The 27892-nt window shown below is 37.3% G+C and overlaps 3 protein-coding genes across 4 annotated transcripts; 2 read left to right on the forward strand and 1 right to left on the reverse strand.

The window, feature by feature from the left end:
* The first annotated feature begins 1760 nt into the window (after window positions 1-1760).
* On the forward strand, window positions 1761-12528 carry lin28aa (lin-28 homolog Aa). 2 transcript variants are annotated; one of them, XM_026926120.3, is made up of 5 exons: window positions 1761-1885; window positions 2207-2271; window positions 3293-3468; window positions 7452-7636; window positions 10970-12528. In XM_026926120.3, the coding sequence occupies exons 2-5, from the start codon at window positions 2262-2264 to the stop codon at window positions 11187-11189; spliced, it is 591 nt and encodes a 196-aa protein (XP_026781921.2). In that variant the 5' UTR covers window positions 1761-1885; window positions 2207-2261; the 3' UTR covers window positions 11190-12528. The 2 variants fall into 2 exon arrangements, with proteins under 2 accessions (XP_026781921.2, XP_026781920.2); XM_026926119.3 differs by lacking the exons at window positions 1761-1885; window positions 2207-2271 and adding an exon at window positions 2338-2591.
* Window positions 12529-20012: 7484 nt separating this feature from the next.
* On the forward strand, window positions 20013-23231 carry mecr (mitochondrial trans-2-enoyl-CoA reductase). Its single transcript, XM_026926869.3, has 10 exons — window positions 20013-20341; window positions 20422-20519; window positions 21162-21293; window positions 21392-21535; window positions 21670-21772; window positions 21912-22014; window positions 22202-22275; window positions 22423-22483; window positions 22575-22647; window positions 22801-23231. The coding sequence occupies exons 1-10, from the start codon at window positions 20136-20138 to the stop codon at window positions 22962-22964; spliced, it is 1158 nt and encodes a 385-aa protein (XP_026782670.2). The 5' UTR covers window positions 20013-20135; the 3' UTR covers window positions 22965-23231.
* A 36-nt stretch (window positions 23232-23267) lies between these two features.
* smpdl3b (sphingomyelin phosphodiesterase acid like 3B) lies at window positions 23268-26577 on the reverse strand. Its single transcript, XM_026926868.3, has 8 exons — window positions 26317-26577; window positions 25704-25920; window positions 25405-25502; window positions 25138-25281; window positions 24817-24986; window positions 24503-24683; window positions 24173-24306; window positions 23268-23980 (listed from the first exon to the last, which is right to left on the reverse strand). Exons 1-8 carry the CDS (start codon window positions 26384-26386, stop codon window positions 23618-23620), a joined length of 1377 nt encoding a protein of 458 aa, XP_026782669.3. The 5' UTR covers window positions 26387-26577; the 3' UTR covers window positions 23268-23617.
* Window positions 26578-27892: the final 1315 nt, after the last annotated feature.

Raw genomic sequence — 27892 nt, forward strand, 5'->3', positions numbered from 1 at the left:
TAAACGGCAGATATATATTATTTATTTATTTATATATTATTATTATTATATATATATTACATATATAAACAGAAAAACAATCAGAGTTCCTGAAACTGGCTATTATATATATATATATATATATATATATATATATATATATATATATATATATATATATATATATATATATATATATATATATATATGGTCGATGATGCACTGATATGGGCCTTTTAATGAATGAAACCGAATAAATCTGATCAACAAAAAATTATGAATCTTTAATGAGTTACAGCTGATATTCATTATTCGTACATTATTAATATTAAAATATGAAATCTCTGTGTTATATGAACATTAGTTTCAATTCCATTTTAATTATTAGCAGTGTTTCTGTTTTAATCTTGATGGTGTGACTGTAGCCCTGGCCTGCAGCACAGTGGGGTTTTTTTTTTATTATGAGAGCTCATTATAGTGTATATTTTATATGTTAGGAATTTGTTTATTGATCTCAAGAGACATGTTTCTCATGTGATTGTTCGAAAATGTTTTACTGTTGAGCACATTCGACGCTGATTATGTGGCTATTTGAAAAATATAGTTGAGTCATAAACATAGATGCTGTAAAAAAATCATTTGTATTTATTGAACAGGATCAATTTATTTATTGCACCTGATCAGCACGTGCAATATCCCGCTGTAAACAATTCTCATAAGCATTAGATTCAATAATCAAAGCTCTGCTCTGCAGCCAACCTGTAACAGTGGCCCAACCCTATCCCTCCAAGTGCCTTTAAGCCTATGCATGAGTAAATAATATAAAATGTAGTCTCTGTCTTTTAAAAGAGACATGCCAAAGCGTTGGGTTATCTTTGTCTTTCCAGTATAAGCCTGGATAATTACGAATTTATGGTTTTGTGAGTCAGAAGTTACCAAACTCTCCCACAAGAGGGCGGAATCACTTACCATGCCAGGTTCCCAGCACTGGTCCTGGAAAACCTCCTGTCCTACATGCATTAATGTTTCCCTGCTCTAACACACATGATTCAGATAATCAGCTAATTCACAGCTTTGCTGAGTTGATGGGGAAATAGGAAAAGATTAAAATCAGCAGGACAGGGAGAACTCCAGGACCAGGCCTGGGAACCTGTGCTATATTATATACATTATAGGTTATATATGTGCCATTGACTTTAGATGGAAGGTGTGAATGTGGGTTTTTGTGTCTGAAAAAATCTCTTTTAAATTACAGCTGTATGGGGTTTGTCAGAAGTAATCGGGAATGCTATAACACACATGTAGTCCTGTATTATTTTACCCAAAGGAAGGCCATGCCATCATTTCCTTTCCACGACATGTTTATTTTACTGAATCCAGAGGATTTCATGCAACAATCACTGAACGGTTTCTACTCCACTTAATCAATAGTGTCAGGCTGTTGTTGTATAGGCTCCTTACACTGAGAACATGTTTTGAGTCAATCCATCTCTGTCTGTTTGATTCAGTGAAAGCATTCAGGAAACCACACCTAGGGGAAAAAAAATCACACGGATTTAGCATGGGAATGATCAAATGTGGTTTTCTCACTTATAATATCATTATTCATCTAATGCCACTTCACAAGTGCAATTTCAGGGCACATGCTGAAATCTTACAGGCTTGTTTAAGCTTATTTTTTAAAAGGCTAATGATATATAATCATTGCATTGTAGCAAACATTTCATAGTGTAGCCAGTTTTGTGAAGTCAGACACCTGATTCAGCTCACAGGTTAATTAGCAGGTTAAATGGCTGCTACAGAGCAGGAAACTCAGCAAACAGACATGAAGAGAAGAGGCTAGGGGTAGGGAAGAAAACTCCGCATAGCTGAATTCCTCAAGTCCAGCAGGACTTGTATCCACACTGTAGGTGCTCACTGCGTATTTGGCTTTGTGGTAATGCTGGAGGGGGTGTTGATCATTTTTACGCACGGACCCTGCAGTGCACTGGCCCCCATCTGTGATTGGTCCCTCCTTCGAGTAGAGGGGCCAGTCACTCATTCACTCATTCACTATGGTATGCGTTGTTTACCGCGAAGGGAAGAGGAATAGAGAGTCATGTGGACTTGACCGAAACAGCCTCGGGTCGTTAGATGCAGAGGGATTGTAAAGAGAGTGACAACAGGACCTTGGTGCAATCACCTGAAGAGACGATCTAAAAACGGTTCATCTTTTTTTTGTGTGCAGAAATCGAAGACTGAGATTCAAAGGAAAAGAAACAAGCCTGCGACTGGGAAAAGCCATGGCTGAGGGTACGTGGACATGGTGATGGGGTTAATGTGATGGAGGTCTATCAAGGTAGCGGTGCAGGATTAGGGTGGCTGGGGGTTGGGTTTGCGTACATTGTGGCAGGTTTTACGGTTTCTTCCTCAAATCTTTCGCCCTGACCCTCCCACTCTTTCACTCCTGGAGGGCGAGTAGGTGGTCAAGCCTCCCTTTGTTTTCTTCACCCTTTTGCTCAAGATAAGGTTTATCGTGAAGGGCCACGTTGGTCTGGGGGAAAAAAGGACACAAGCAACGCCAGGTTTTATTTCACTGAAGATGGGCTCGATTTCACACCACGATTTTCAAGGTGAAATTGCCATTTTTCGACCTTAGAATTAATTGTAGCTATATGTTACTTTAGAGAAAACATTACCAGTCGACAGAAACCTATAGGGGCCCAAAGCCCGACAATGCAGATCGTGTTTAACCCGCACAGTGCGTTTGCAGCATTGCCTGATGTAAAGAACTGTGTTTCATAAAAACGTGTATAACGAAATTATTTACGGGGTCTAAAAAGTTACCATGTGAACGTGTGTAACTTTTTGAACCATAAATTCAGATTGTGTATCCGTGTAGATGAGAAGTGTCCCCTGCACCTCCATTTTTCACTCTACAACACTAATTTACTCAGGAGTTCATATACTGGTCGACCAACTGCATCAAAATCTTATACAAATAGCAAAGTGTTGCATTCCAGATTTTACTAGGCTGGAATTTAACTTAAACATTACATCTATTAAAATATTTGATTTCATCTTTAATTCCTAGAACTGGCTGTATTTTTCCCAACAGGCGATTCACATATATTTTGTTCTCTGGCTTTTGGTTCTGAAATATGCCAATGAAAAATGTGAGCAGATTTGTTAGGTTAATTTAATTCAGCAATACTTTGATGAACTGCACTAATTTGTCCTTAATTTGTTTTTCTGTTGAACTAGAAATGGGTCTGTGTTTGTATTTTCTGATTTCAGTTTTCCCCCCTATTAATGGCATTATATATCATTGCAGGAGGGTGCACTAAAACCGAGGAAGAGGAAAGACAGGGCATTGAGGAAGACACACAGTCATTCCACGGTGTTGGTGTGTGCAAATGGTTCAATGTGAGAATGGGTTTCGGCTTCTTGTCCATGAACAGCCGAGAGGGAGAGCCGCTTGAAGCTCCAGTCGACGTGTTTGTCCACCAGGTAACTTTTTTTTTTCTTTCTTTTTTCAGAATTCTAACCCCCAGATCTCCCAAAAAGTCTTTTTTTCTGGTGCTTGGACAGTGTTACAACTTGTAAAGCTTGTGATAGGAAATCTTGTGGTAAAGCTTGTGATAGGATTGATGACTGTAATCATGTCAACAATATAGTGAAACCAGGATGTCCTCAAATGACCCACCCATGTTGGGGTATTTATCTTTGCTGATCAGTTTCCCATGCGAGACTGCGGCCTCCACCCCTAAGAAAATTCAGTGGTGTGGTTTCTTGTTGCACCTTTTCATCCTGGTTTCCTCTCTCCAGGTTTCTGCTGAAAAGTCATTAAGGGCTATCTGTGTATCTTTGTGAGACCCATCCCCCTGTCCCTCAAGCTACAGTATGCTAATAGCTGATAGACATAGGAGATTGTGCTTTTATTTCTCTCAAAGTCACTAAGACCCACTGCAGAGATGCCATTCTTCCTGAAGGAGCCAACTGGAATTCTAAGGCCATTGATAGGTTCTACAGCTTACATGTTCAGGATGTGTCAATGTTTTGTAGATTGTAAAAAGTCATCATATTTACAGATTTTATAAAATATAGAAGAGTATGTGTAAAATAGTGGGCAAATACATTGTGTGTATGTGTACATGTGTATATATACGCACACACACACAAACATACACATAGTATAGGCTTAATGAATTATGGTCATAGCATACAATCTGAAAAAGGTGAAAAGACTTGAAAAACATTTTTTTAAGTTACAACCTTAGCACAATAACTAGTCAGGCATAATTATCAATACAGCCAGAACACCAGCTAAAATGTAAGACCAATTAGCAGAAGGGTGGTCCACATGCTGGGCCTGTAGGAGCCACAGTTGTTGTGGACCAAAATTAGGAGCAGCGTGTCAGAGAACATTAACTGCTGGGATCTGCTAGCCTTTGTACAGGCGGACAAAGGAAGCTGTATCCCAATAAAAAGTGCTCTTCTCACCCATGACCGACCCCCACTTTATCTAGAGAGCCATCCCTCCCATTGTCCTCTGATGTCTTCCTCTAGTTCTCCCCTACTTCTCAAAGTAGCCATGTGTGACTTGGCAAAATTTATACTCCTTAAATATTAAGAAAATTAAACAAAAAAAATTTAATAACTATATAGCCAAAGATTCAGTAAAATCATTTAATCATAATAGTTTTAAAATAAAAAGTCCATTGTGGCTTTTCATTTGGAATTCCTATTTAGAAGAAATTCTTTTGTTGATGGTCAAGAGCGAATTGCTAATTAACATTTTAGTGTTTAATTTTCCAAAACTGCCAGTATGTTTTTTTTTTTTTATTCTACCTGGATGATTTGAAAAGAAAAAATGTATGTTGGTCTGCAAAGAACTGTAGCTTATACCAAAATAAGTCTTCTTAGACACACACAATAATCCTTTATTAAAAAAAAAAAAAAAACAACAGGAAGAAGAGGTTTTAGACTAAGGTTAGGATTGGGCTTTAGGACCCCTTTGAAAGTAGGTATAGTAATTAATTGATGGTTCCATACTAATGTAACAGTTCTATTAATTAGTGCAGACATTAGCCAGTTATGCATTTTGTTTTACTGGATCTTGGTGCTGCATTTGATTTATCACATGATACTGCTAGAACAGCTGCAGAACATTGTTGGTGAAACTGGCTTTGCATTGACTTGGTTCCAATATTATCCAGGTAATAGTCTAAATGTTGTCCAGGCAAAGGGGCTTGCCACCAGCTAATGAAATTTGTGTTATACAAGGTTCAGTACATGGACCACTGCTCTTTAACATTTATTTGTCAACATCTATCATTTGTATACCAATGATGTTCAAATGTATATTCCCACAAACAACATCTAAACCGCTACTGAAACCTTCAGTAACTGCCTGCAGAACTCTACATCCAGGATGCACTTACGTTTTTTAACAAATTAAACTCTGCTAAAATAGAAATCATTCTTGTAGGCCTTATACCTCTCACTGCACAACTTTTACTTACAAGTTAATTATGTCACAGTCACACCATGTCTTCGGCTTTCTCATTTGAACCTCACATCAATAAAATCAGCAGGCATATTTACTTTTATTAAATATAGCCCATATCTGGCCATACCTTACTTTCTTAGATGGCTACCTGTCGTCACAGAGTTACTCATCACTCATAAGGCCCTTCACAGTTCAGCTCAAGAATATATCTGACATTGTCCCATCATTCCTTGGGTACACTCCAGTTGTTCCAAAGACTGGGTTCCATTCTATGGATGATGGCGTTTTCTCTGTCTTTAATTCTTTGTTGTGCCATGGGTTGATGATTATTATTATTATTACTATTATTATTATTATTATTACTGAGACTTGCATATCTGGCAAGTGATGCTCTTACAAAGGAGATATTGCATTTATTGTCAAATATTTAAATTATTGGGCAGTATGAACCTATTGCAGATTGTATTCTTTTCAGGCTATTCAGGGGACAGAAAGTGGCTTATATGTTTTTGTTTAAATTGGGCAGTCAATTGAGGTTTTCCACTGAATGTTTTACTGCAGTCTGCTGGCCACAATAGATAAATAATGAGTACTTAATATTGAAAGACTTGACACCTAAAGGATTCTTTACTTTGTATAAGTAGTGTTTTATATAACTATGGAGTAAGTTCTTTGTTCAGTTGAAGTATTGACCTAACCTATGCCACATGCAGCCATTAAACATCTCATTGTCCCCAGCTTATATTAAGTTAACATTGCTCTTGACACTTTTCACTGACCCAGGGTCATAATTATCACAATATATAGTCTGTATATGTGTCCATTTTCTCCAGAATAATATCTTAACAATTACATTTAAGTACTTCTCAAGCTGAAATGTTTGTCAGGAAGAGAAACATGGCTTTAGCAATGAGCTGAAACACTATAAAACACTTCACTAACCCCTAACTTGTCCCCAATAAAAAAAAAAATCCACTTACACTGGCTCTCAGTTAAAAATCTTTTATGGTAGCACTACTTTTACTGTTCTCATTTATAAGTCGCTTTGGTTAAAAGTGTCTGCTGCATGAAAAAAATTTAAAATGTAAATGACACACACGTAAATGTAAATGAAACACATGAAATTTGGCTTTTAGAAGTTTGGTCATTTGCATTTCAGTGCCAGTCCCATCCTGCACAGTTTCAAGTTTTCTATACTCTCAACTCAGTATGCATGATCCAACTTGATGATTAGCTAATGAACTGATAGTGTAGGAAGTAGGGAAAACTTGAACCTGTGCAGGACAGTGGGGTCTCCAGGACTAGAGGTGTGAACCCCTGCTCTAGGCCACCTCTACATGCTTCTATACTGTGGAACCATTTAAGGAATTTTCCTGGGCCCCTACCCCATCCAACATAGTGGTCAGTGTCAGTGAGACAGGAATTAAGGCATTGGTGTGTGGTATTGGGGGAGGGTATGTGTGAGGGAGACTCTACTATGGGGTGTGTGGAATGCAGAATCTCCAGGAAGTACAGACATTGGGTTAACACACATTCTACCCCATCCTCTAAGTTTGTAACCCCTCTCACTACAGCAGAGAATCAGTGGTAGCTGTGGAATTCTGAACTGATGCACATTCAGTCAAACTTCTGAATTCATGCGCACATCATGCACTTACCTGTATGCAGATGACCACAAAGCCAGTAATGTATGTATAGAGTATAAATTACAATATAGCGAGGCTTAGCAGATACTTTCAGGAAAGAGGTTTTTCAGCTTGAATAAATTTTTTGTGCTTATTCATGTATATATTTTTTATGGTAGTTACTTGACTGAAGTAGAACTATCAATGCTGAATTGGAAAATAAAATCTTTTTCCTTAGAGTTTATTGTTTTAGGTGTTGATGATAAAACATCTCATTGTGTGTCTTGGACCAAGTTTTACTTCTTGTCAGGATTCACCATAGTAAATATTGATGAATAATATTAATTTCTTCTCAGAGTAAATTACACATGGAGGGGTTTAGGAGTCTGAAGGAAGGTGAGAAGGTTGAGTTCACCTTTAAAAAGTCGTCTAAGGGCCTGGAGTCTGTGCGGGTGACGGGGCCTGGAGGAGCGCACTGTATAGGCAGTGAGAAGAGACCCAAAGGCAAGAGTGTCCAGAAACGCCGCTCCAAAGGAGACAGGTGAGTAGACTAAGCATTAATCACAAACTGTGCTGTTTTACCGAAGTAGGATGCTGTTGTTGTGTAGTGGACTTTGTCTTAGCAAATGTACATGAGGGATTAACCTCACAACCTTAAATATGAAAGAGTGCATATCCTTGTTTTATTGCATTGTAAGTGGAGATCTTAACCTCTCACTTTAGTTTTATTTGTAATGTTATTTGGTCATTTCCTGTGCCCCCAATCCCTCTATCTTCAATTCGTCTCATGGTTGGGGTCAAACAGACTGGCTTGACATGTGACCTGGATCAATAACTGTTTAAAATTTCTGGCTACTAGTGCATTTCTACTCAGTAGATTTACCCTAATGTCCACCCCCCATTCCTGTGGCTGTCCTTAACATATTAGACCATTGCCTTGCATCTGTATGCAGTTTCTGGTCTAAATTTTAGAACTTGCCTTCCATTTCATGATAGAGTTAGACTCCTAACCAAGATTTAGGAATTTTACACTGTCTGTTCTCCACATCATACATGACATTGTGGACCTCTGTCTGGATTATCAATATGGACAGATGTTAAAGGTGTATCGGTGGCCTCTTGGTCAGTCAGTTCTGGTTATGGTAAAGAACAAAATGTAGTTGAATTCGAGTAGGGATTGTTACAGCCCCAAATAGTCCCAAGTGGCCTGTCTTTGATACAACTGCCTTGGACTGCATTGGTCCTTTAAGAGGTGCCACAGCTGTCTAACGTGATTACTCATCCTTGTCAATGACAAACGGTACATTTTAACAAGTTGTTTTTGTTAGAGCAGCATTGTCCATATGCTTCATCCTTGTAACATGGACATTTAGCAATATAAAAGCTATGCAGAGAAGGGTGGAAAAGGTTTTTATCCATTGGGATCTCAGTATGCTCACTGCTTTGCAGTACAAGAAATATTGTAAATATAAAAAATGAACAATCTTACATACAACACCAAAATGTAAAAGATTGCTGTTCTGTTGGATTTTTTTTGCTCAATTTTCAAAATCTTGGTTTCTTCACACAATCAGTTGAGAGTTGCAGAAACAATACATACATGCACACCTATATGCATCTTTGTTTCATATGTTACTGTTCAGGACCCATGATGCAGTGAGGAAGAAACACAGCAGCTCGTTTAATTGATAACAGATGTAGGTGCCTGAAAATGGTCAGGGGTCGGTGTTGCCATGGAAACTGCATAGGTTTAGGGCTTGGGGTGAAGTTGGAGGAGCAAGAGGTCATAGTTCATAGGTTAACATTGCATTTTTTTCTCTGACAAAAGGCTCTATAGACTTTCTGCACACGCTTTCTGTGATCGATCCACACCCCCAAGCTGCTGCAACGGTGGACCCATGTGGACTCTCAGTTCAGTGCCTATAAACCACCAGCAGCATCAGTGCACTCCCCAGTGTCCCCACATGACCTCATCTGCATACGCATCAATGCAGTAGTGACAGCATGCACCCACCACCCATCTGTCATTCACAATGTCGCGTGTGGCCATGATCTAAACCACTTTTCAAAGACAACCCCCTCTGACACTATGCAGTGGCTGCCAGTGGCTAAAATAAGGGTTTTGGTTCTTGGTCCAAAATTATGGTTAAGGTCCATGGTGGTAGATTTGATATTCACCGGTCAGGTTCTAGACCAAACATATTTGATAGAAAACAGTATACACTGAATACCCATAACATTAAAACCACCTGCCTAATATTGTGTAGGTCCCCGTTGTGCCACCAGAACAGCTCTGAGCCACAAGACCTCTGACAGTGTCTGGTATCTGGCACCAAGGCATTGGCAGCAGATCCTTTAAGTCCTGTAAGTTGCGAGGTGGGGCTTCCACGGATCGGACTTGTTGAGTTGTGCTTAACAAACACCTTGAACTCTTTGTTGTGTTCCTCAAACCATTCCTGACCAAGTTTTGCAGTGTGGCAGGGCACATTATCCTGCTGAAAGAGGCCATTGCCATTAGGGAATACCCCTATGGAGGGGTGTACTTGGTCTGCAACAATGTTTATGTAGGTGGTGCATGTCAAAGTAACATCTACATGAATGCTAGGACCCAAAGTTTCCCTGCAGAACATTGTCCAGAGCATCACACTGCCTCTGCTGGCTTACCTTCTTCCCATAGTCCATCCTGGTGCCATCTCTTCCCCAGGTATGCAACGCACATGCACCCGGCCATCCACATGATGTAAAAGAAAACATGATTCCTCAGACCAAGCCACCTTCTTCAGTTACTCCATGGTCCAGTTCTGATGCTCACGTGCCCATTCTAGGCAATTTTGGTGGTGGACAGGGGTCAGCATGGTCACTCTGACAGTCTGCAGCTAGGCAGCCCCATACGCAGCAAACTGATCACTGTGTGTTCTGACACCTTTCTATCATAGCCAGCATTAACTTTTTCAGCCATTTGTGCTACAGTAGCCCTTCTGGGGGATCGGGCCAGGCGGGCTAGCCTCACAGGCATTAATGAGCCTTCGACACCCATGACCCTGTCGCCAGTTCACTGGTTGTCCTTCCGTGGACTACTTTTGGTAGGCACTAACCAATGCATTCCGGGAACACCCCACAAGACCTGCCGTTTTGGAGATACCCCAACCCAGTTGTCTAGCCATTAAAATTTGGCCCTTGTCAAAGTTGCTCAGATCCTTACACTTTCCCATTTTTCCTGCTTCCAACCATCAGTTTTGAGAACTGAATGTTAATATAATATATCCCCTTGACAGGTGCCATTGTAATGAGATAATCAATGTTATTCATGTCACCTGTCAGTGGTTTTTAACATTCTGGCTGATCGGTGTATAGCAGTCAAACATCATGGATTACATGTAAGTGCCTTAAGCTGAATTTCAGTATTCTAAATGTTCTCCTGTGTGTCCACACGGGTTTCCTGTAGCTTCTCTGGTTTCTTCACTTTTCCCAAAAACATGCAAGTAGGTGGTTTTGCAATGCTAAATTGCCCCTGAGTGTGTGCAATCCCCTACAGCTGACTGGTGTCCCATCCAGGGTGTATACCTGCCTTGTGCCCAGTGTTCCTGGGATAGGCTCTGGATTCAGAGAATCAGAATTGACCAGTTACAGAAGATGAATGAATAAATGAAAGAATGCTCTATACAAAGGATGTATGATATTTATTAGGCCACACTGATATTGGATAGTTATGTGTCTCAGCTACTGGCTTGTAGGTTCAATATTACCCTTTTGTGAAATTACAACATGCAATATTTCTGTTTCTTTATTTGAATAGAAATATAGTTAGAGATTAGTGTCTCAGCCTTCCAGTGTCATGTTGTCTTTTAGGAATTATTTAATCTCTGTCTCTCAGGTGCTACAACTGCGGAGGTTTAGACCACCATGCAAAAGAGTGCAAGCTGCCTCCTCAGCCAAAAAAGTGCCATTTCTGCCAGAGTGTCTCGCACATGGTTGCCAACTGCCCAGCCAAAGCCCAGCAGTCCTCACCAGGCTCTCAGGAAACACCTTTCTCTTTGAAGGGAGAGGAAGAAGTACAGAAATATTCCCCTCCACTGGCAGAGATCACCAACTGAGGCAAGAGTGCACAGAAGAAGTTGGGATGGAGCTCACAAGTAAATCAAACCAATACATTGAAAAGATGAACATGGGTTCCTACTAATGCTGCTTTTGGAACTACCTCAGGTATATAAAAGAAGAATGTACCGTTTTGTCTTTGGTGTAACACTCAGGTATAGAATTGCTTCATACTCAGGAATTTTCACAGTGCATTTATTGTATCTCAGTAACAGAAGTGACTTCACTGTATCTGACTTGTGATTGTAGTTTTCTACATGCTTTGATAATGTAATAGAGAATTTTGACGTTTTGATTGTCCGACAAAGAGCAGAGGCTGTGGAGACACTACTCTGTAAAGAATGTGTATTTCAGGGATATTTATGGTGAGGTTTAGGGTTTGGAACAGAGTTGGCATGTGTTTACAATCGACAGACCTCACCACCTGGGGTAAAATTAATGTGGCTTGCCAGTGATTCTTGTTTGTTTTATCCCTGTTAAGTTATAGATTGTGATTATTTTGAAAGAATGACAACCTTAGAAATTAATTTCATTCATTGTTTTAAAATTACAGTCTGAATTCAAAATGTGAGTTGACATCAACTGCTACTTATCTGCTACTCTCTGTGCTACCAATGTTTGCCTTTTTCTTTTGACAGTTTATTTTCAAAGAGTTTATTCTTTTGATGAAGTCCATGTCTAATTCAATAAGACATTGCCTCCTTTCCTCAGTTGCCAGACTTCTTTAGGAAGAAGAGGTGCATGCAGATCTAGCCTTAATAATCTTTTAAAAAAGAAGCTAGCAGACATTCTTATACATTTAATATATACCATATATGTTAACCTATAAGAAGCCTAGTTAAAATCACTCTTAATATTTATTACTATGGCTTCTCCTCAAATACCTTTCCCTTTGCATCGATTTTTATTATACACATCCATCCTCTTCTCCCATTATTTATGAAATGTTAATGTTTAATTTACAGACTATGATAATTCTACTATGCACAATTTTGTTAGACTTGGTAGATGAGTGTTGGGAACTTTATATATGTTGATATCAGTGCAAGTCTGCACTAATCATGGAGCTTATATTTGCCTTGTTATGGTCATTTTACTGTTGTTTTTGATATTTTTTTCTGAGCAATATGTTGTTTTTTAATTACAGATTAAGCTAGCAGTAAGCTATGGTGATATTTGTCACTTAACCATGAACCTGAAAATCTCAGGGAACACACAAGATTGTCAGATGTTTATGTTGACTACATTCATTAGGAGAGTAATCTAGTGATGCATGTTAGAGAAAAATGACAATTACAGAATCACACTAGCATTATTAAACTGTACCATTAACAATCATGTTGTTTAACCTCATGTTGATACTATTTTTGTAAAAGTAATTTCTTTTGAATATATGACTACCAACAACCATGCTATTATTATAACATTTAAGTAACCAGATATATTTAGAAACAAAATATAGAACAAATTTTATCTTACAAAAGTCATTTTAGTGTTTTTTTTTTTTCTTTTTTTTAAAAGTTTTGTTTGTCATTGTCAGGCCATTTAAAGGCATGAGGGAACTTGTGTATTTGCACAAAGATGGAACATAATTTTAGCACATATCTGCCTTTGTTGGATGTTTTTCCATCTGTATTACAACTTTCCACATGCATAACACATTTCTGATCGAATTTTATACTATTTTGGCAATGATTTTGTTCTGTTCCAGTAGACATAATCTTCAGCCTTTTCTCAAAGGTCAGATGATTCAGACAAATAGATTTCAACTGTCTTAGCTAGGTTAGTACCATGAAGTTCAATCACATATAGCAAAAACACACTCAAATGTCTACCTCAGGTGTTTTGCTATCTTTTAATTTTATATATATATATATATATATATATATATATATATATATATATATATATATATAATGGTAATGATTTTATATATTTTGTAATGATTTTACTTCTATTACAGTCTATCAGTTGTCCTGTTTGGGCTAATTTGGTTAATACTTTTCTGACAATTAAATTTATATTCTTTAAAAACAATTTAAGCTTTCTGAATATTTGTCTTAAAAAGGCTGACTTGCCAATTAAAAAGTCCCTCTTATAAGGTATATTGATTCTGAAGGATGCAATTGCAGGATGGCTGGGTCTAAAAGCTATTTCAGGAAACCTCTGTTTATACTTGCTTAATAAATTCTACTCCATAAAAAAAACCCTTTAAACAGGCTGTCTATTTCTCAGCTAAAGACTTATGCTAAGAATCAGGGGCGGACTTAGCACTAGGCAAAGATAGGCAACTGCCTTGGGGCCCCAGAAGCCAAGGACCCCCTAAAAATGTAAAATATATATAGTTTTAATTATTAATGCTAAATAAGGTATGCTGAAATTTAAAATATTGATGTTAAAACACTGACACGAGGGCCCCATTCCTATATTATGCCTAGGGCCCCCAAATCACTAAATCCGCTCCTGCTAAGAATGTGTTGCTATATGCTATATGGTAACATGCTAATGTTCAGCTGGTTTTCGAAACGAGATTCAAATATTTAATGACTAATGTAGGCTACTGAATGTAATGTACATTATGGATGGCAAAGAATACGAAACACTAAGAAGAAAATTGTATTTCTGGGAGGCATTATGAAACATGCAGCATGAACAGAATAGCTTTTCTATCGCAAATATACCCAATATATTTGTATTTATATACAAATCCTTAAAAGAAAACAGTGCTGCTAACAGGCCAGGCGCCTTAAATTCTCTTAACATTTTGAGCAAAAGTCTTTTATAAAGACAATTAATATCTTTCTGCTGCCAACCAAGAGACTAGCCTAGCTAACATTAGCCTACAAATAAGCAGCGGCTATGTCTTTGTGTTTGTCCAGCAAATGACGGTTATCCGTGGACTGAATGGAAACAAGCTTCCGGAGAGGCAGCTGCTGTTCATTTTCCTTTTAGTCTACAGAATATCATTTCTTTTATTCAGGAAACTACTGGCTAACCTCGTTTCATTTTCATTTGTTCAGAATAGTTTACAGTATCTCTTGGACTAAAGCCGGTATTTGAGAATCTCTTTTGTGTAATCTACGGTTTGCCCGTTTGAATTTCGTTTCTATGGAAACCGAACCGGCACCTGATATTTCTTACTGAATTTCAGTTTTTAACATTAATATGATAAAGCTGTATTACTGAACATGAGCTGTCCGTCGCTCTGTACATCATTAGTTGGTGTTTCGTTTCAAATCCTAAAGATTGTTTACACAGAACAGTCCAGTGTTGTAGGTGTGTGCAGGAACGCTGAGCCCATGCAGGCTATCAAAACTGAGAGAGAAGTGTCTCGTGCACAGAAAAATAACCCGGAAATGGCTCAGCAGCATGACTGCGATTTCTAGCCTATCTTTATAACTAAACTGTGGATGGTCATGGGCTTATAGCTCTTATTTAAAAAAAAGAAAAAAGAAAAACCTTTATGTATCTTTTCTCTCTAGCACAGCCCAGTTGGTGGCGGTATAGCACCATAACTCTGATTTTCCACTCACCATCGTCGAAGAAAATGTATTATAAAATAATAATAATAATAATTATATATTGTTATTTATATTTAATAGTCTAATACAATATAATATAATCATGATCTAAACCGCATAGCCTTGTTCTAAGTAGTAGATCACTATATTAAGTAGTAAATGATGACCCAGCTAACAATTTTTGGTTCCCAGAACGTATATTTTTAAGGTTTGTTTTTAGTTAACCAGGAAAGTTTTCTTCACGGAAATAGAACGTTGTTTTTAGGTTATGTTCCCCTAACGTTCCCCTAACGTTCCCCTAACGTTCTCTTAACATTCGGTTAACCTCAGTTTTCATCGTTTATTTTACATATTCATACATTCATGCTTCATTAATCATAAATAATCAGTCTATATAAATAAATTATCAGGGCACAATCCATGTTTTTGTTGATCCATTGTTTCATTGTTTACATAAAATAACATTAGCATGAATCTCGGGACATTCAAAACAATAATTATCATTTAATTAAAAAAAAAACATGAAAACATTTTCAAAGATAAAAGGACACTATAATTGAAAAATAAATTGTAACTGTAAAAACTGATACATTTTTCACCTTCTGAACACCACCGCTTTCTGCAAATTTAACAAAGAAATGAAAAATGCAACGTAAGTTACATTATATTAAACAGTTTAGAAATTAGAAAATGAAATGAATAAACTTTTACTCTGTAGGCCTTTAATATCATCAGGTTTGCGCGTGGCCGAGTCTATAAATCATTATTGGATATTAAGACTTGTTTTGTGTATTTTGTCTTAAATATTCACAATGAAAAATAAAATAGACTAAAACCAGATGCAGTTTGGTTCTCAGATTAATTGATTCATTTTTAAAGATGTTTATATATTTATACTGAAATACACTGATTAAGTGCAGCGTCGCCATATTAAGTGATTTTGATACTGACTTGAGTAAAATATCAGCTATAAAGTAAAATATCAGCTATATATCAGTAATATAAATTACTTAGTTTAAAAATATATACAAAGCAGGTTGAGATTATTTAATAAAAGCAGGGTACTAAAATTAAGTATGCTAGAGTGCAATTATACCACCTAAATCTTTTTTTTTTTTTTTTTTTTTTTTTTTTTTACAGAGCCTTTCTTTTTTTTTTTTTTTACAATATTTTTACAAGTGGTAAATATTCAAAACTCTTGTCGTTCTTCCAAACCTGAGCAGGGTTGTGCTCTGTGTTTCCTTTTCCACCATAACTGTTTCAAAACACAATACTGTTGTGGCAGGTAATGATGATGTCCAAAATGGAAAATGAAAAAATAGGGTTTAATCACCAAAACAGAATGATCTATTTTCAATTTAGTCATTTAACCAATTTAATTTAATCAATTAATTCAAAAGCAATGTTTTTATTTACTTAAATTCATTTAACTATTATTATTTAATTTATTAGTTAAACTGCTATTAGATGTAAATCAACAACTCATTTAGTTTACCTATTCAGCTGGTTTGGGAATTATGTGTGGCTGCAAAGCATCAACATTTACATTTACATTTGTCCAGAGCGACTTACAAAAGTGCTTTGAAGTCTATCAAAAATACATTCTGAACATCAAAATTACATGCGATTACAAAAGCCAATGAAATGAAATGCCCATTGATGACACTGATTATGTGAAAATGTTACTCTGTGGTTATTATTATTATTATTATTATTATTATTATTATTATTATTATTATTAACATCATAATAATCATAATCATTATTATCATTAATAATAATAATAATAATAATAATAATAATAATACTTCTTATTTGTTAAAATACCACCATTTAGTAATAGTTTAATACCGTAATAATGCAGTTTTTAAAGAGTTTTTAAAGTGATCTTTCTTGGGTCGGCTTGTATTCACCGCTAGATGTCGCTGTGGAAGAGGGTATTAAAGGGGAGCTTAAGGGTATTAAGGAACAAATGTTTCGTGTTTGTAGGATATATACGTAGTTTCCTGAAGTCAAACCTTTGTTAAATCTTACAGAAAAATAAGATAAGAATACTATTGCATCAGGTACTCATAGCTGATACTCTTCTCAATATACCTTCTAATACAGTGTGGCCATCATTTTAAATTCCTGTGTGGGGCAAATTTCAGGGCCAGTGCAATGAGATCTTCCACCTCAGTCTCCTTTAGTGTCTTGAAGTTCTTTTGTGTTGCTCCTAGAAATAGAATGAAATAATCTCTGTTAAAATGGAAATAATCTCTGCATTGTAACCTGTACATTGTATATGAATTTAGGTTAAAGAATTAGAGTTAGATTTGAGGTCTGGTATTACTCAGTTGTTTTGAGTCCAGCTATATTAAATGATATCTCCAGTGTCGCTATTCTTTCTGTTATCTCCCTCAGGTAGTGCTGCAGCTGCTTGTTAAGGCTCTCTCTTATGTTAAAATGAACACACTCCATCCCTGACTTCGTTACTGTTTTGATATCTCTTGGAGTATACAGCAAGGTTCTTGGTGTTGAAGGAAGTTCTGGATGTACATTTTTTAAAGCTCCCTCAGGAGGTCATCAATGGCATTATGTGTACATTGCTAATGTTAGGGGAACGTTCTGTGTTTGTTGGACACATAGGCCACCAAAGAGCTAATACTGATCATTAAACACAATTATCAACAATCTAGCTAGGTAACCATTTTGGATCCATCAAGTAAATAACTAATATTAGGCCAAGAAAGTTTGTGAAACATAAGCACACTTAGATGAGGGGTTCCCAAACTAAGCTGTAAATTATTGTACAAATTAATATTAGAAATACTGAAGAGGGATTTTGTGTGCTAATAGTCTGAAATGACATTCAGACAAGCTAGATTTAAATGAATAGGGTGCATGTTATTTTAGTCTTTTCATTATCCTGACATGCTGCACTAGCTTAGTTCAGCAATAAAAAATGTTGATGTCCACCTACCTTTGCTAAACAAACTAGTGTTGTGTCACAAATCGCATATACTGTTCTAGAAAGTTATGTACCATCACTCATCAGTTTTCCTATTACAGTTAGTGTTTGAATTTTAAAAACCTCTCAAGTAGCCTAACGCATACCAATCTTATGGATTTTCTAGATTGGTAAATACTTCTGGATGTAAGGTGAGAGTTTTCCATTTGAGACACAGCTCATGACAATAATCACGACGATGGCAATGTTTGGGACAGGAATGTTTTGGCGCTGATGTGCCATCTAGTGAACATAGCTTTTTAAATCTTCCAGATATATGTAATATAAACAGGTGAGTGTGTAAACAATGCCAGGTATAAACCAGGCTATCCACCAGGGTATAACCAGGGTATCACACCACCAGTGTTGAATATTTTCCTAATAATGTTTCCTATAACATGTTTTTATAAAGTCTTATCATTTTAGTAAGCATAAAAATGCTAAAAGAAGCAAAAAGAAATGATTGGAGGAAATATATTTTAATATAATAGGAAGAAGTAGGGCCCCTGGAGGACTAGTGGTTAGGCGTTCTCACCGCTGGGGCCCAGGTTCGGCCCGGCCAGGGAACCAACCCCAGCCACTGGAGTTGCGTTCAACAGTGTGCTCTCAGTGCCAGTACCAAGCCCGGATAAAATTGGGGAGGGTTGTAACAGGAAGGGCATCTGGCACAAAAACTGTGCCAAATCAAATACGTGGACCAATGATCTGTGGTGGCAACCCCTAACGGGAGCAGCCCAAAGAGGAACAACAGCAACATAATAGGAAGAAGTACTCCAGTTGAAAAAGTATATGGGAAGTAATTAAAAAGATGAGTGGGTTGGAGAGAGACTGGAGTTACCCTGTCCTGGAACAATTCCTGGAAGGAACTGTAGCTGTTACTGATGTGGACAAAGCAAAAAAAAAAAAAAAGTGGAGAAAAATGTGGAGAAAACAAAAGTTTTATTCTTCTCAAGGAAGAAAATAGGAGAGGAACCGATATTAAAATTGCAGATAAATAAGCATTAAAAGCAATGAATTAATTAGATCAGTATTCGATTATGATTGCATAGCATATGGCTCAGCTGCCAAAACATTGAAAAAAGTTGGCACATGGACTTCAACCATGTTGTGGTGCTTTTATAACCACAACAATTCCGACAGGTGAAAATTAGTGAAATGCCTAAAAAAATAGCAATTACAGACTACCTGTTGGGCCAGGTTACAGGGTCATGAAAAGGATCACCCAACTGGACATGTCACAGAACCATGCTGGGAACATGGGAAAAAGTAATACAATAGTTTTGGTTGGACTGTGGAAGAGGCTGCCATGGAAATGGGCATTTTACACAGAAAATGTTGTGTGACCATTATTGTTCTACCAGTTATTCCTCCTTGGTTGCAACCACAGCCAGATGTAGATATAAGGCTACTGTCAGAAATTCAAGAACAGTATGAACAAGTGTGTGGAATAATAGCTACAGCTTATATTAACAAAATATCAAGACAACTACAAATCTATACAGATGATTCTAAATATCTAATGTCAGGAAAGGTAATCTGCTGCATTTGTGGTTCCAGATCTAGGTACAAAGCAGGCAAGATGACTAACAGACAATCTGTCAGTATTCTCAGCTAAACTAGTAGCAATAATTATGGCTCTGGAATGTGTGGAGGAGGTCAAGTTAAAAGAAAAACTTATGCTCAGATTCCTGCTCAGTGCTGATGAATCTACAATCAGGCAGATCTCAATGTAGACCAGATCTTTTATTTGAAGCATTAATGGTGTTATATGGGATTAAAGAAGTGTGTATACAGGTAAAGCTTGTATGGATTCTGAGATATGTTCGGGTGGTGGGTAATGAACTCGCAAATAAATATGCAAAGGAGGCTTTGAACTTTAATAATATGCAAATTGGTGTGGGTGCGGTGGCTTAGTGGTTAGCACGCCTGCCTCCCACCTCCACAGCTGGGGGTTTGAATCCCGTCTCCAGCTTGTGTGCATGTTCTGCCTGCGTTTCATGGGGGTACTCTGGTTTCCTCTCCAGTCCAAAGACATGTGTTGTAGGCTGATTGGCATCTCTAAATGGTCTGGTGTGTGTGAGAGAGAGAGACTGTGCCCTGTGATGGGTTGGCACCCTGGCCAGGGTGTTCCCTGTGATAACTGGTAGAGAAAACGGATGGATGGATGGATAGATGATTTCTTCCCCAACCCTTCTATGCTTTGTTATCATATTAGACTGTAAGCTGAACTAGTCCACAGTACTCCAGATCAATAGGTGGCGGTAATGCATGTAAAATTATTTGCTAACCGCCGTTAAATACTACAGAAGAAGACGAAGATTGGGTCTAGAATTGCGCAACAACATGGCTGCCTAGTGTATAACATTGTGTTGCTGAGGTGTGTGTTGACAGTTGAGAGAGATGCAGGTGATCTAGTCCTGCAGCCCTGCGCTAAGATGGAAGTGTGGCGTCTTGCGCGGGTTTTGTCCCGGAGATTGTCGCTTCAGAGTTCGGCGTGTGGAGCAGCTTTAACCAGCAGATCCCGGGTTCAGTGCAGAGGTGCGACTGGGCTACAGGGCAACACTTCTCGCTCTTACTTCTCAGCAACAGACAGCACTGCGCTAGTGTACAGGAGACATGGAGAGCCATCACAAGTTGTTCAGTAAGCACGGTGTACATAACTCAAACACCATCCCACTTCAACACACTTGCCATAAACTCTGTTGCCTTTGTCATTGGCAGGTTGGAGACTCTCAGGCTTCCTGCCCTGGAAGCTAAAAGTGCCCTTGTGAAGATGCTTGCAGCTCCCGTCAACCCCTCGGATATAAACATGATCCAAGGCAAGGACAATGCCAGCATAAGTCATTACTGAGGTTTCACTGTCAGCTTTCACATTTATTCTACTTGATTGCATGATGTGCCTGAGAAAACTCCATCCAAAATATCCATCAAGCTGTAAATGGAAACAGAAGAAATAACCTCTGCTCCAGCTTGTTCTTGCACCCAGCACCCAGCTGCTTAAACACAGGTCCAGCTGATCAAAACAGACAGACCATCTTTGCCAGCTGTTAAGTCTGGTAGAAAGCAAACCCCTACTACTGCTACATCATAGACTAGTTAATATTATTATTATTATTATTATTATTATTATTAAATAAAATAACAGAATGGTAATATAATTAGAAAATCTGAAATATTTATTGATTGGTTTAGTCAAGCAATAATGAAGCTTGATATAAATTACTAACAGGCAAAAATGGTGTACCACTTTGACCAAGCTGGATTTTTCAGCATATTTGTTAGACCTGCTCAACAGTAACTTTAAAACAATGAACACACTTTTATTAGTGTACTATATCAAACTACACTGAATATGCACAAGCAAATGGTAGATAGCCTCTTGATTTATCTAAAGTAGACATGCATCATTGACAGGGATAATTTAACTCACTGCTATTTACATGTTCTGTCTGCTTTAATAGGAACCTACCCGATACCTCTTGATCTTCCAGCTGTAGGTGGCAATGAGGGAGTGGGTCAGGTCTTAGAAGTGGGCAGCCAGGTCCAAACGGTCAAAGTGGGTGACTGGGTCATTCTTAGAGATACTGGTCTAGGTGAGTCTTTGCACCTTAATGTAGATCCTGTGTCCCTAATATGCTTAGTTTTTTTTGTTGTTTTGTTTTTTTTTTAAAATTCAAATGTTTTTGTATAGGCACATGGCGGACTGCTGCTGTTTTCAATGAGGATGATTTGGTGACAGTGCCCAGTGATATCTCCCTCCTTTCAGCAGCCACTCTAGGAGTCAACCCTTGCACTGCATTCCGAATGCTGTCTGATTTTGAGAGTCTAAGCCCTGGTAATATATGCTTTTATATTGCTGATAAAAGGTTCAGTATAATGTTGGTCTCATGGTAAAACCTAAATAGTTTTCATTCTAATGATTGAGACAGATCATGTCTCATGTGCATTTATCATAACCTGTGATTTTAGGAGACACTGTCATCCAGAATGCAGCTAACAGTGGAGTTGGACAGGCTGTGATCCAGATAGCTGCAGCAAAGGGTATCCATACAATCAATATTGTCAGAGACAGGTAAAAATAATCCTTTAATGGTTGTTATATTTTGTTGTACAGCCATCTTGGCAGCATTTTTTCAGCTCAGAATATAGTTTACAGATAAATTGGATTTATTAATTAAGTGTAAATAAATGTGTTTGATTTGCTTATCCAGGCCAGACCTGCAACAGCTGACTGACAGACTAAAAGCGATGGGAGCCACATATGTGATTAAAGAGGAGTCATTAAGAAAGCCGGAAATTAAGGACATCTTTAAGGCTGGTTTCTTCAAAAAAAAAAAAAAAAAAAAAAAATCAAGTGGAGATTTTAATTTTAGATATCTTTTTGTATTTTTTTTTTCTTATTAGAGCAACACCACAGTGCTTAGTTCATAATAAACAAGAAAATGTGTGAAAGCTGTGCCGAACATGCAGAATCTTAATACTTAATGTTTATCTGATACAGGTTTATCCTCAACCTAAACTGGCCTTTAATGGTGTGGGAGGAAAAAGTGCCACGGAGCTTCTTCGGCATTTACAGTAACCTGCACTGCTGAGAAAAGAAAATAGTTTTAGTGTTTCATAATTCTAAAATAACTGATTAATTTTTATTAAGTAAAGCAATATGGAACAAAACTTGATAAAGGAAGAGTTTTGCTGATGCAGTTGGTGCTCTGTTCTGTGCAGGACTGGGGGCACCATGGTGACATATGGAGGAATGGCCAAGCAGCCAGTTACTGTGCCTGTGGTAAGCTTAAATTTGTTAAACTGCATATATGGCATATCTGTATATGCTGTGGTTCTGTTCTCTGGTTTAACTCTGTTATTTCTCTGTTTAGAGTGCTCTCATCTTTAAGGACGTAAAAATACGAGGATTTTGGGTCACTCAGTGGAAAAGAGACAATAAGCATGGTAAGCACAAAAACTCCAAAGGAGTTAATTACCATAGGCTTTGTGAATTAACACAAATTCTCTCGATGTGTGTATGTAAAACAAATATTATTGACATATGATGTGACATGGCAGGAGGACAGCTTTCTTAAACTATATCTGTGATTTGGACAGATGGTGATGCGTTGTCCGTCATGTTGGAAGAGCTGTGTACCCTGATCCGTGCTGGAAAGCTGTCAGCCCCATTCTGCACTGAAGTGGGCATGAAGGACTTCCACAAAGCTCTGGACAATGCCATGAAGCCATACATCTCCTCTAAACAAATTCTGGTCATGTGATCCCACACAAATTCAGGTGTTAACAATAGTAATTAACAAGTAATTATTGCACTAAGACCATGTGCACAAATTATGCTTTTAACGTTAAAATCCAATAAGCACTATCCACTTGTGTAATCCTCATGAAATATTTCACATTAGTTGAAGCCTCAAATACTTTGTATTATTTAATTTTTTTGGGGAGGATGAATCATTTTTCTAATACATTGCATTGATAAATGGAGGTGTGCAGTTGGGATACAGCCCATTAAAAAGGTTTTCAAATAAGTCTTCAGTTTCTGATTTATGATAATTGCAAAGGGAGGCAATATTTAATTATTTTTATTATAAGATATACCATGTAGTTAAGAAATATCTTGTTGTCATGAAACCTAAAGCAACAGTATGAGCAGTTTTAATAGTAGTATAACACAATGCAGAGCATACAGATTTATATACAATTATAAAAGCATATATTTAAGTCTTGATTCCCATGTGATAGATGTGTAGTACATAGTGTGCAGGGATAAATAAGAGAAGGAAATTGTTTAAATTAATAATAAACAACCAAAAAAAACATTACCCTAGTTCGTCTTTACCTCTTCCACTAGATAAAATAAGAGAACACTTACAAAGGCAAAAAAGTGCTTATATCGAGAAAGGTTCTTAAATGATTAGTAGCTGGCCCACAGGCTTATAGCAAGTGCAAAAACAATGGTCAGAAGTGCTGGCATAGCAGAAGAAGCCCCCTCCTTCTCCACACAGCGCTCATAAGCCTCAAAGCCCACCTCTCTTATGGCACACACGTGGTCAATACGGCAATCTGCGTTGCATACTGACAGGTCATAGCTTACTGAGTTGAAATCATAATACTTCTGCAGGTAGCAGTTCTCATGTGCTATCCGTTCCAACACACGGTGCATGGAGGCAGGGGAGGCATCCGGCACTCTGAACGCTTCAGTCAGACGATACTCCTTCTCCCAGCGGGCATGTGCAAGGTTTGCATATGTCAAGTTCAGATAGTAGGTCACTATGTCCTAAAAGATGATGTGGAAAAGACTGGGTCATACAGATTGTCTTTAAAAATGAGAGAACAAAAAGAAAATGTTTAACATTATTGGCTTAAAGTTTTATTTTTTTTAATTAATGATTTTTTTTTTTTAGTTATTTTAATAGCGGTCAAGAAAGGAATGATCCATTGTATTTCAGGATAAATACTGATACCATACCTCAACCAAAAGTGTTTTGTTGTTATACTCAAACACCCGAATGGCAGGATTATTTGCCCCATCTTCCACTCCGGGTAGCGTTGTTTTCCAAGGTGTAACTCCTGGACTCAGGAACATTGCATTGATTGGAGATCCTGTACAAATGAAAAACAAATAGTTATTTTGTGATAGAAAATATTAAACCCAATGACTGAATACACTTCAGGCAATATTATACACTTCAAATGACAAAATTATTTGCCACTTTACCAATATTCTACTTATTCTAATTTATAACATTTTACAATCTATAACATTACATATGTTCACAATCAATATGACTGATGATACCTGATGTACTGTAGAACATCCGAAAGCTGTCAGTATGGTGATGACCAAAGAACTGGCCGATTATAATGTCATGATATTTCTGAATAAGCTCTATATAATGTTTATTGAACTGAGGCCTGAACCATGGCTTATGTCGTTTCTTCTCAAAAAATCCAGGTGGAATGTGACCGACAATGTACACCTGATTAAGGAAGAGAGCCAGTATTATTCTTATGAACATTATACAATTCAAACTCACATTATTTAGACTTTGTTCACAACTTGTGAAATTTTGTGAAACTTGTGAAATTTTTAAAATGAAACATAGATGTGACCTTTTCCTTGTTTTTGGCAGCTTCAGCGAGCACTTGGCCTGCCCATTTAAACTGGTCTGCTGGATCTTCCATGTTTTCTGTGATTTTGTTCTGGTCATAATATAGATTAGTATTTAGCACCAGAACTCTGAAGCCGGTTTGATTTAGCAGCTTTTCTGTATAATATCCTCCTGAAAACAAAACACAAAATTAATTCAGCTTAAATATAGATGTTCTTTTCTTACATTTAAAAATTTCAATCGGATCCATGGTTAAACTTGTGTTTGGGTAGGTTTCTTCATCACCTTCTGCCCAGTCGGCAAGAACGCCAGGCTGTTTTACCTTTTTTAAAAGTATCCCTCGATGCTGGATCTAGCCAGTCTTCCCATAGCTTTTGTGTTTGCTCATAAATGTTGTTTTGTGTGGGTGGCAACTGACTCTTTGGATGGTAATCATGATTGCCCAGAGCTGAGTAGACCTTTGTTTCTGATAAAACAAAAAAAGTAGCCAAAACTATTATGATCCATAATTTTAATTGTACCAGACTCACCTAAAGTCCATACATTCATATAAAATTGTAAAGAAGCATTTGTTTTTGACAGTACATACGAGGAAACAATGTCTTTATAATGTGGGTAAGATTGCCAATGATTCTCAGGACTGCCTCTTCTCCCAGATCTTCATTAGGAACATGAGGTGTATCATCTCTGTGGTGGAGGTTCAAACATTTTGCATTAAATGTCAGAAACTTATCAATGCTGGTTGTAAAACATTTTGTGGATGCCATTAATTATCAATGTAAATTTTAAAAAAAAGGGGGGAATAAGTATACATCTGGATATTTAAAATTGGCCCAAAGAAAATGTCTGGATTGTATAAAGAAAATGCTTATGAATGACAATGAATACCCGGTCCAAATAATGAAGTCTGGATCAGGCAGGATGTCTTTCATGGCATGCACCGAGGAACTGATCAGGTCCCATGGCGAATCACAAAGATAGTCTCCAAATTTACCCGCTTGTGGGGTTGGACGACTCCCACTTGAATTACACACTGAGCCGGAGTTTCCAGCTGCTAATCTGTACGTAGGATCCCAGTGGAGGTCTGTAATATGCCAAAAGCTACCTGAAATGCACAAATATAAAGCCACAGATGCAAGTTTGTATCATTTCAGTCTACATTGACACACCTAAGTCATATTTGTGCCATTAATTCTACGCCATGTCACACAATCTTATCATGCATGATAGCTCATGACTATATCTTAACTTAGCACTGCTGCCCAGGTTTATAGTTAACTCCTAACTTGGCTCAAGAGCCAATGGCTATTTTTAAAATTTGTTTTCAACTGCAGTTTAATATTCCTATAATACTATCATTCTAACAGTTTAATATTCCTATAATATCTAATTCTAACTAAACAGTAGACTATCCAGTTACATAATCTGAAAGCATTTAAAGATAATAATCCTCATTCTAAACCTATTTCATCTTTACAGATGTACATGTTTACAGACTCACCTCTCAACAGCTTGCCTTGCCCAGTGACACTTAAAACAGCAAGAACAAGAAGTTTCAAGATGCAGTCCATAGTGAGACTTAACCAACTATAGCCAAAGTGGAAAGCAGTTGGCCCGTGAATTAAATATTATCCAACAGCAAAGGCATGCAACTGGCGATAAAATGACAGATAAGATAGAGCAGCTGGAGCAAGTGGAATGACTCAGATTAATATCTCACCCCTTCTAACACAAATATCAGAAGATTTCTAATAAGTAACAAGCACTGTTGTTGATACATGTTTGTACATGTTGATAAAAAATAACTATTGGACTTCTTTGTTTCCCCAACACTGTCTTTTTGTTAAATTGTTAAAACAGCTTTTTTTTTAAATCAACTATAGTAACCCCATCCCCCCAACAGCCAAAAAGGGGAAGTGAGATGAGGACTTTGCCCATGCTATGAACGTTTACAGTAATTAGCTGACCTTAACCTTAGGCACATGTTGTTTTAACATTTAGGTTGGATACATACCTTAAGTAAATGGCAAAATAGCTTAAAGGAATAAAAACATGAACGATTTTATGTACAATATCTTTCTTTACTTTTCTAATGTGTTCCATTATCTACTGACTGACAGTTTGATACAGATTTCAGTAGTCATTTCATCAGTGTTTTCGCATCTTTGCTTCTAAATCCATATTCACATAGTACACTTGCCTACCAGCTTTAATATACATTAAGCATGAATTACTCTGTCACCTACTTTTCTAGAATTATAATCCAAATAAGTTTGTTTGTTTGTTTAGATGTTCTGTCTTAGGCAAAACCCTCAGTGTGATATTAAAAATTGATTTTTTTTTAAAACTACTACGTGGGTATCAATCATCAGCATAAAATATAACCATTATTCTTCTATCTTTTTACAGCTTGTTAGGAAAAATATTAATAAAATCCTATGTTGCATATACTCTTGGTGCTTGCTTTAAAAATGTGGCTAGCATTTAGTTTATCTACAGTTTATCGTCTTTGGAAAGTCACAGTAATGATATTCAGCAAACTGATTGGAAAAAGAAAGTGCACTGTTCAATTATTTGTCACAGTACTCCCAGTACATATAATTTATCACACAATAGATCTCATATCTGATGGCCATATAACACAACAACAGTCCCTGGCCTCTCAGCAGCCTTTTTCCTGCTTGCACTTCCACAACTACAGTGAATGATGACTTACTGTAGTTCATGTTTGAAAAGGGGAAATTATTTCCTGAACGTTATTACCTTTTTATTCAAAATGTAAACTAAGAATGTTAGACATGCAAATTTAAGTACCGCATATGCACTAATTCCGTGATAAGTTTTGCATCAGGACATGTGCTGAATGGGGTGCATGACCTGTTCAGTTTTAAACACATTTGGTGTTTTTCTCAAAGTGGAATATGGTGTGGCAAAACTCTTTAGTTCAGAATAAGAAAAATAACTTTCCAAAGCCAAAGGGGTTCGGATGCCTAAAATCAGACTTTATTGAATCAACCAACAAAGCCAAGATGTCTGCAGATCATCTGATTTACATAGTCATGGCTCCTGCTTTTATA

This window comes from Pangasianodon hypophthalmus, chromosome 1, assembly GCF_027358585.1.
Source record: "Pangasianodon hypophthalmus isolate fPanHyp1 chromosome 1, fPanHyp1.pri, whole genome shotgun sequence".
Classification (NCBI taxonomy): domain Eukaryota; kingdom Metazoa; phylum Chordata; class Actinopteri; order Siluriformes; family Pangasiidae; genus Pangasianodon; species Pangasianodon hypophthalmus.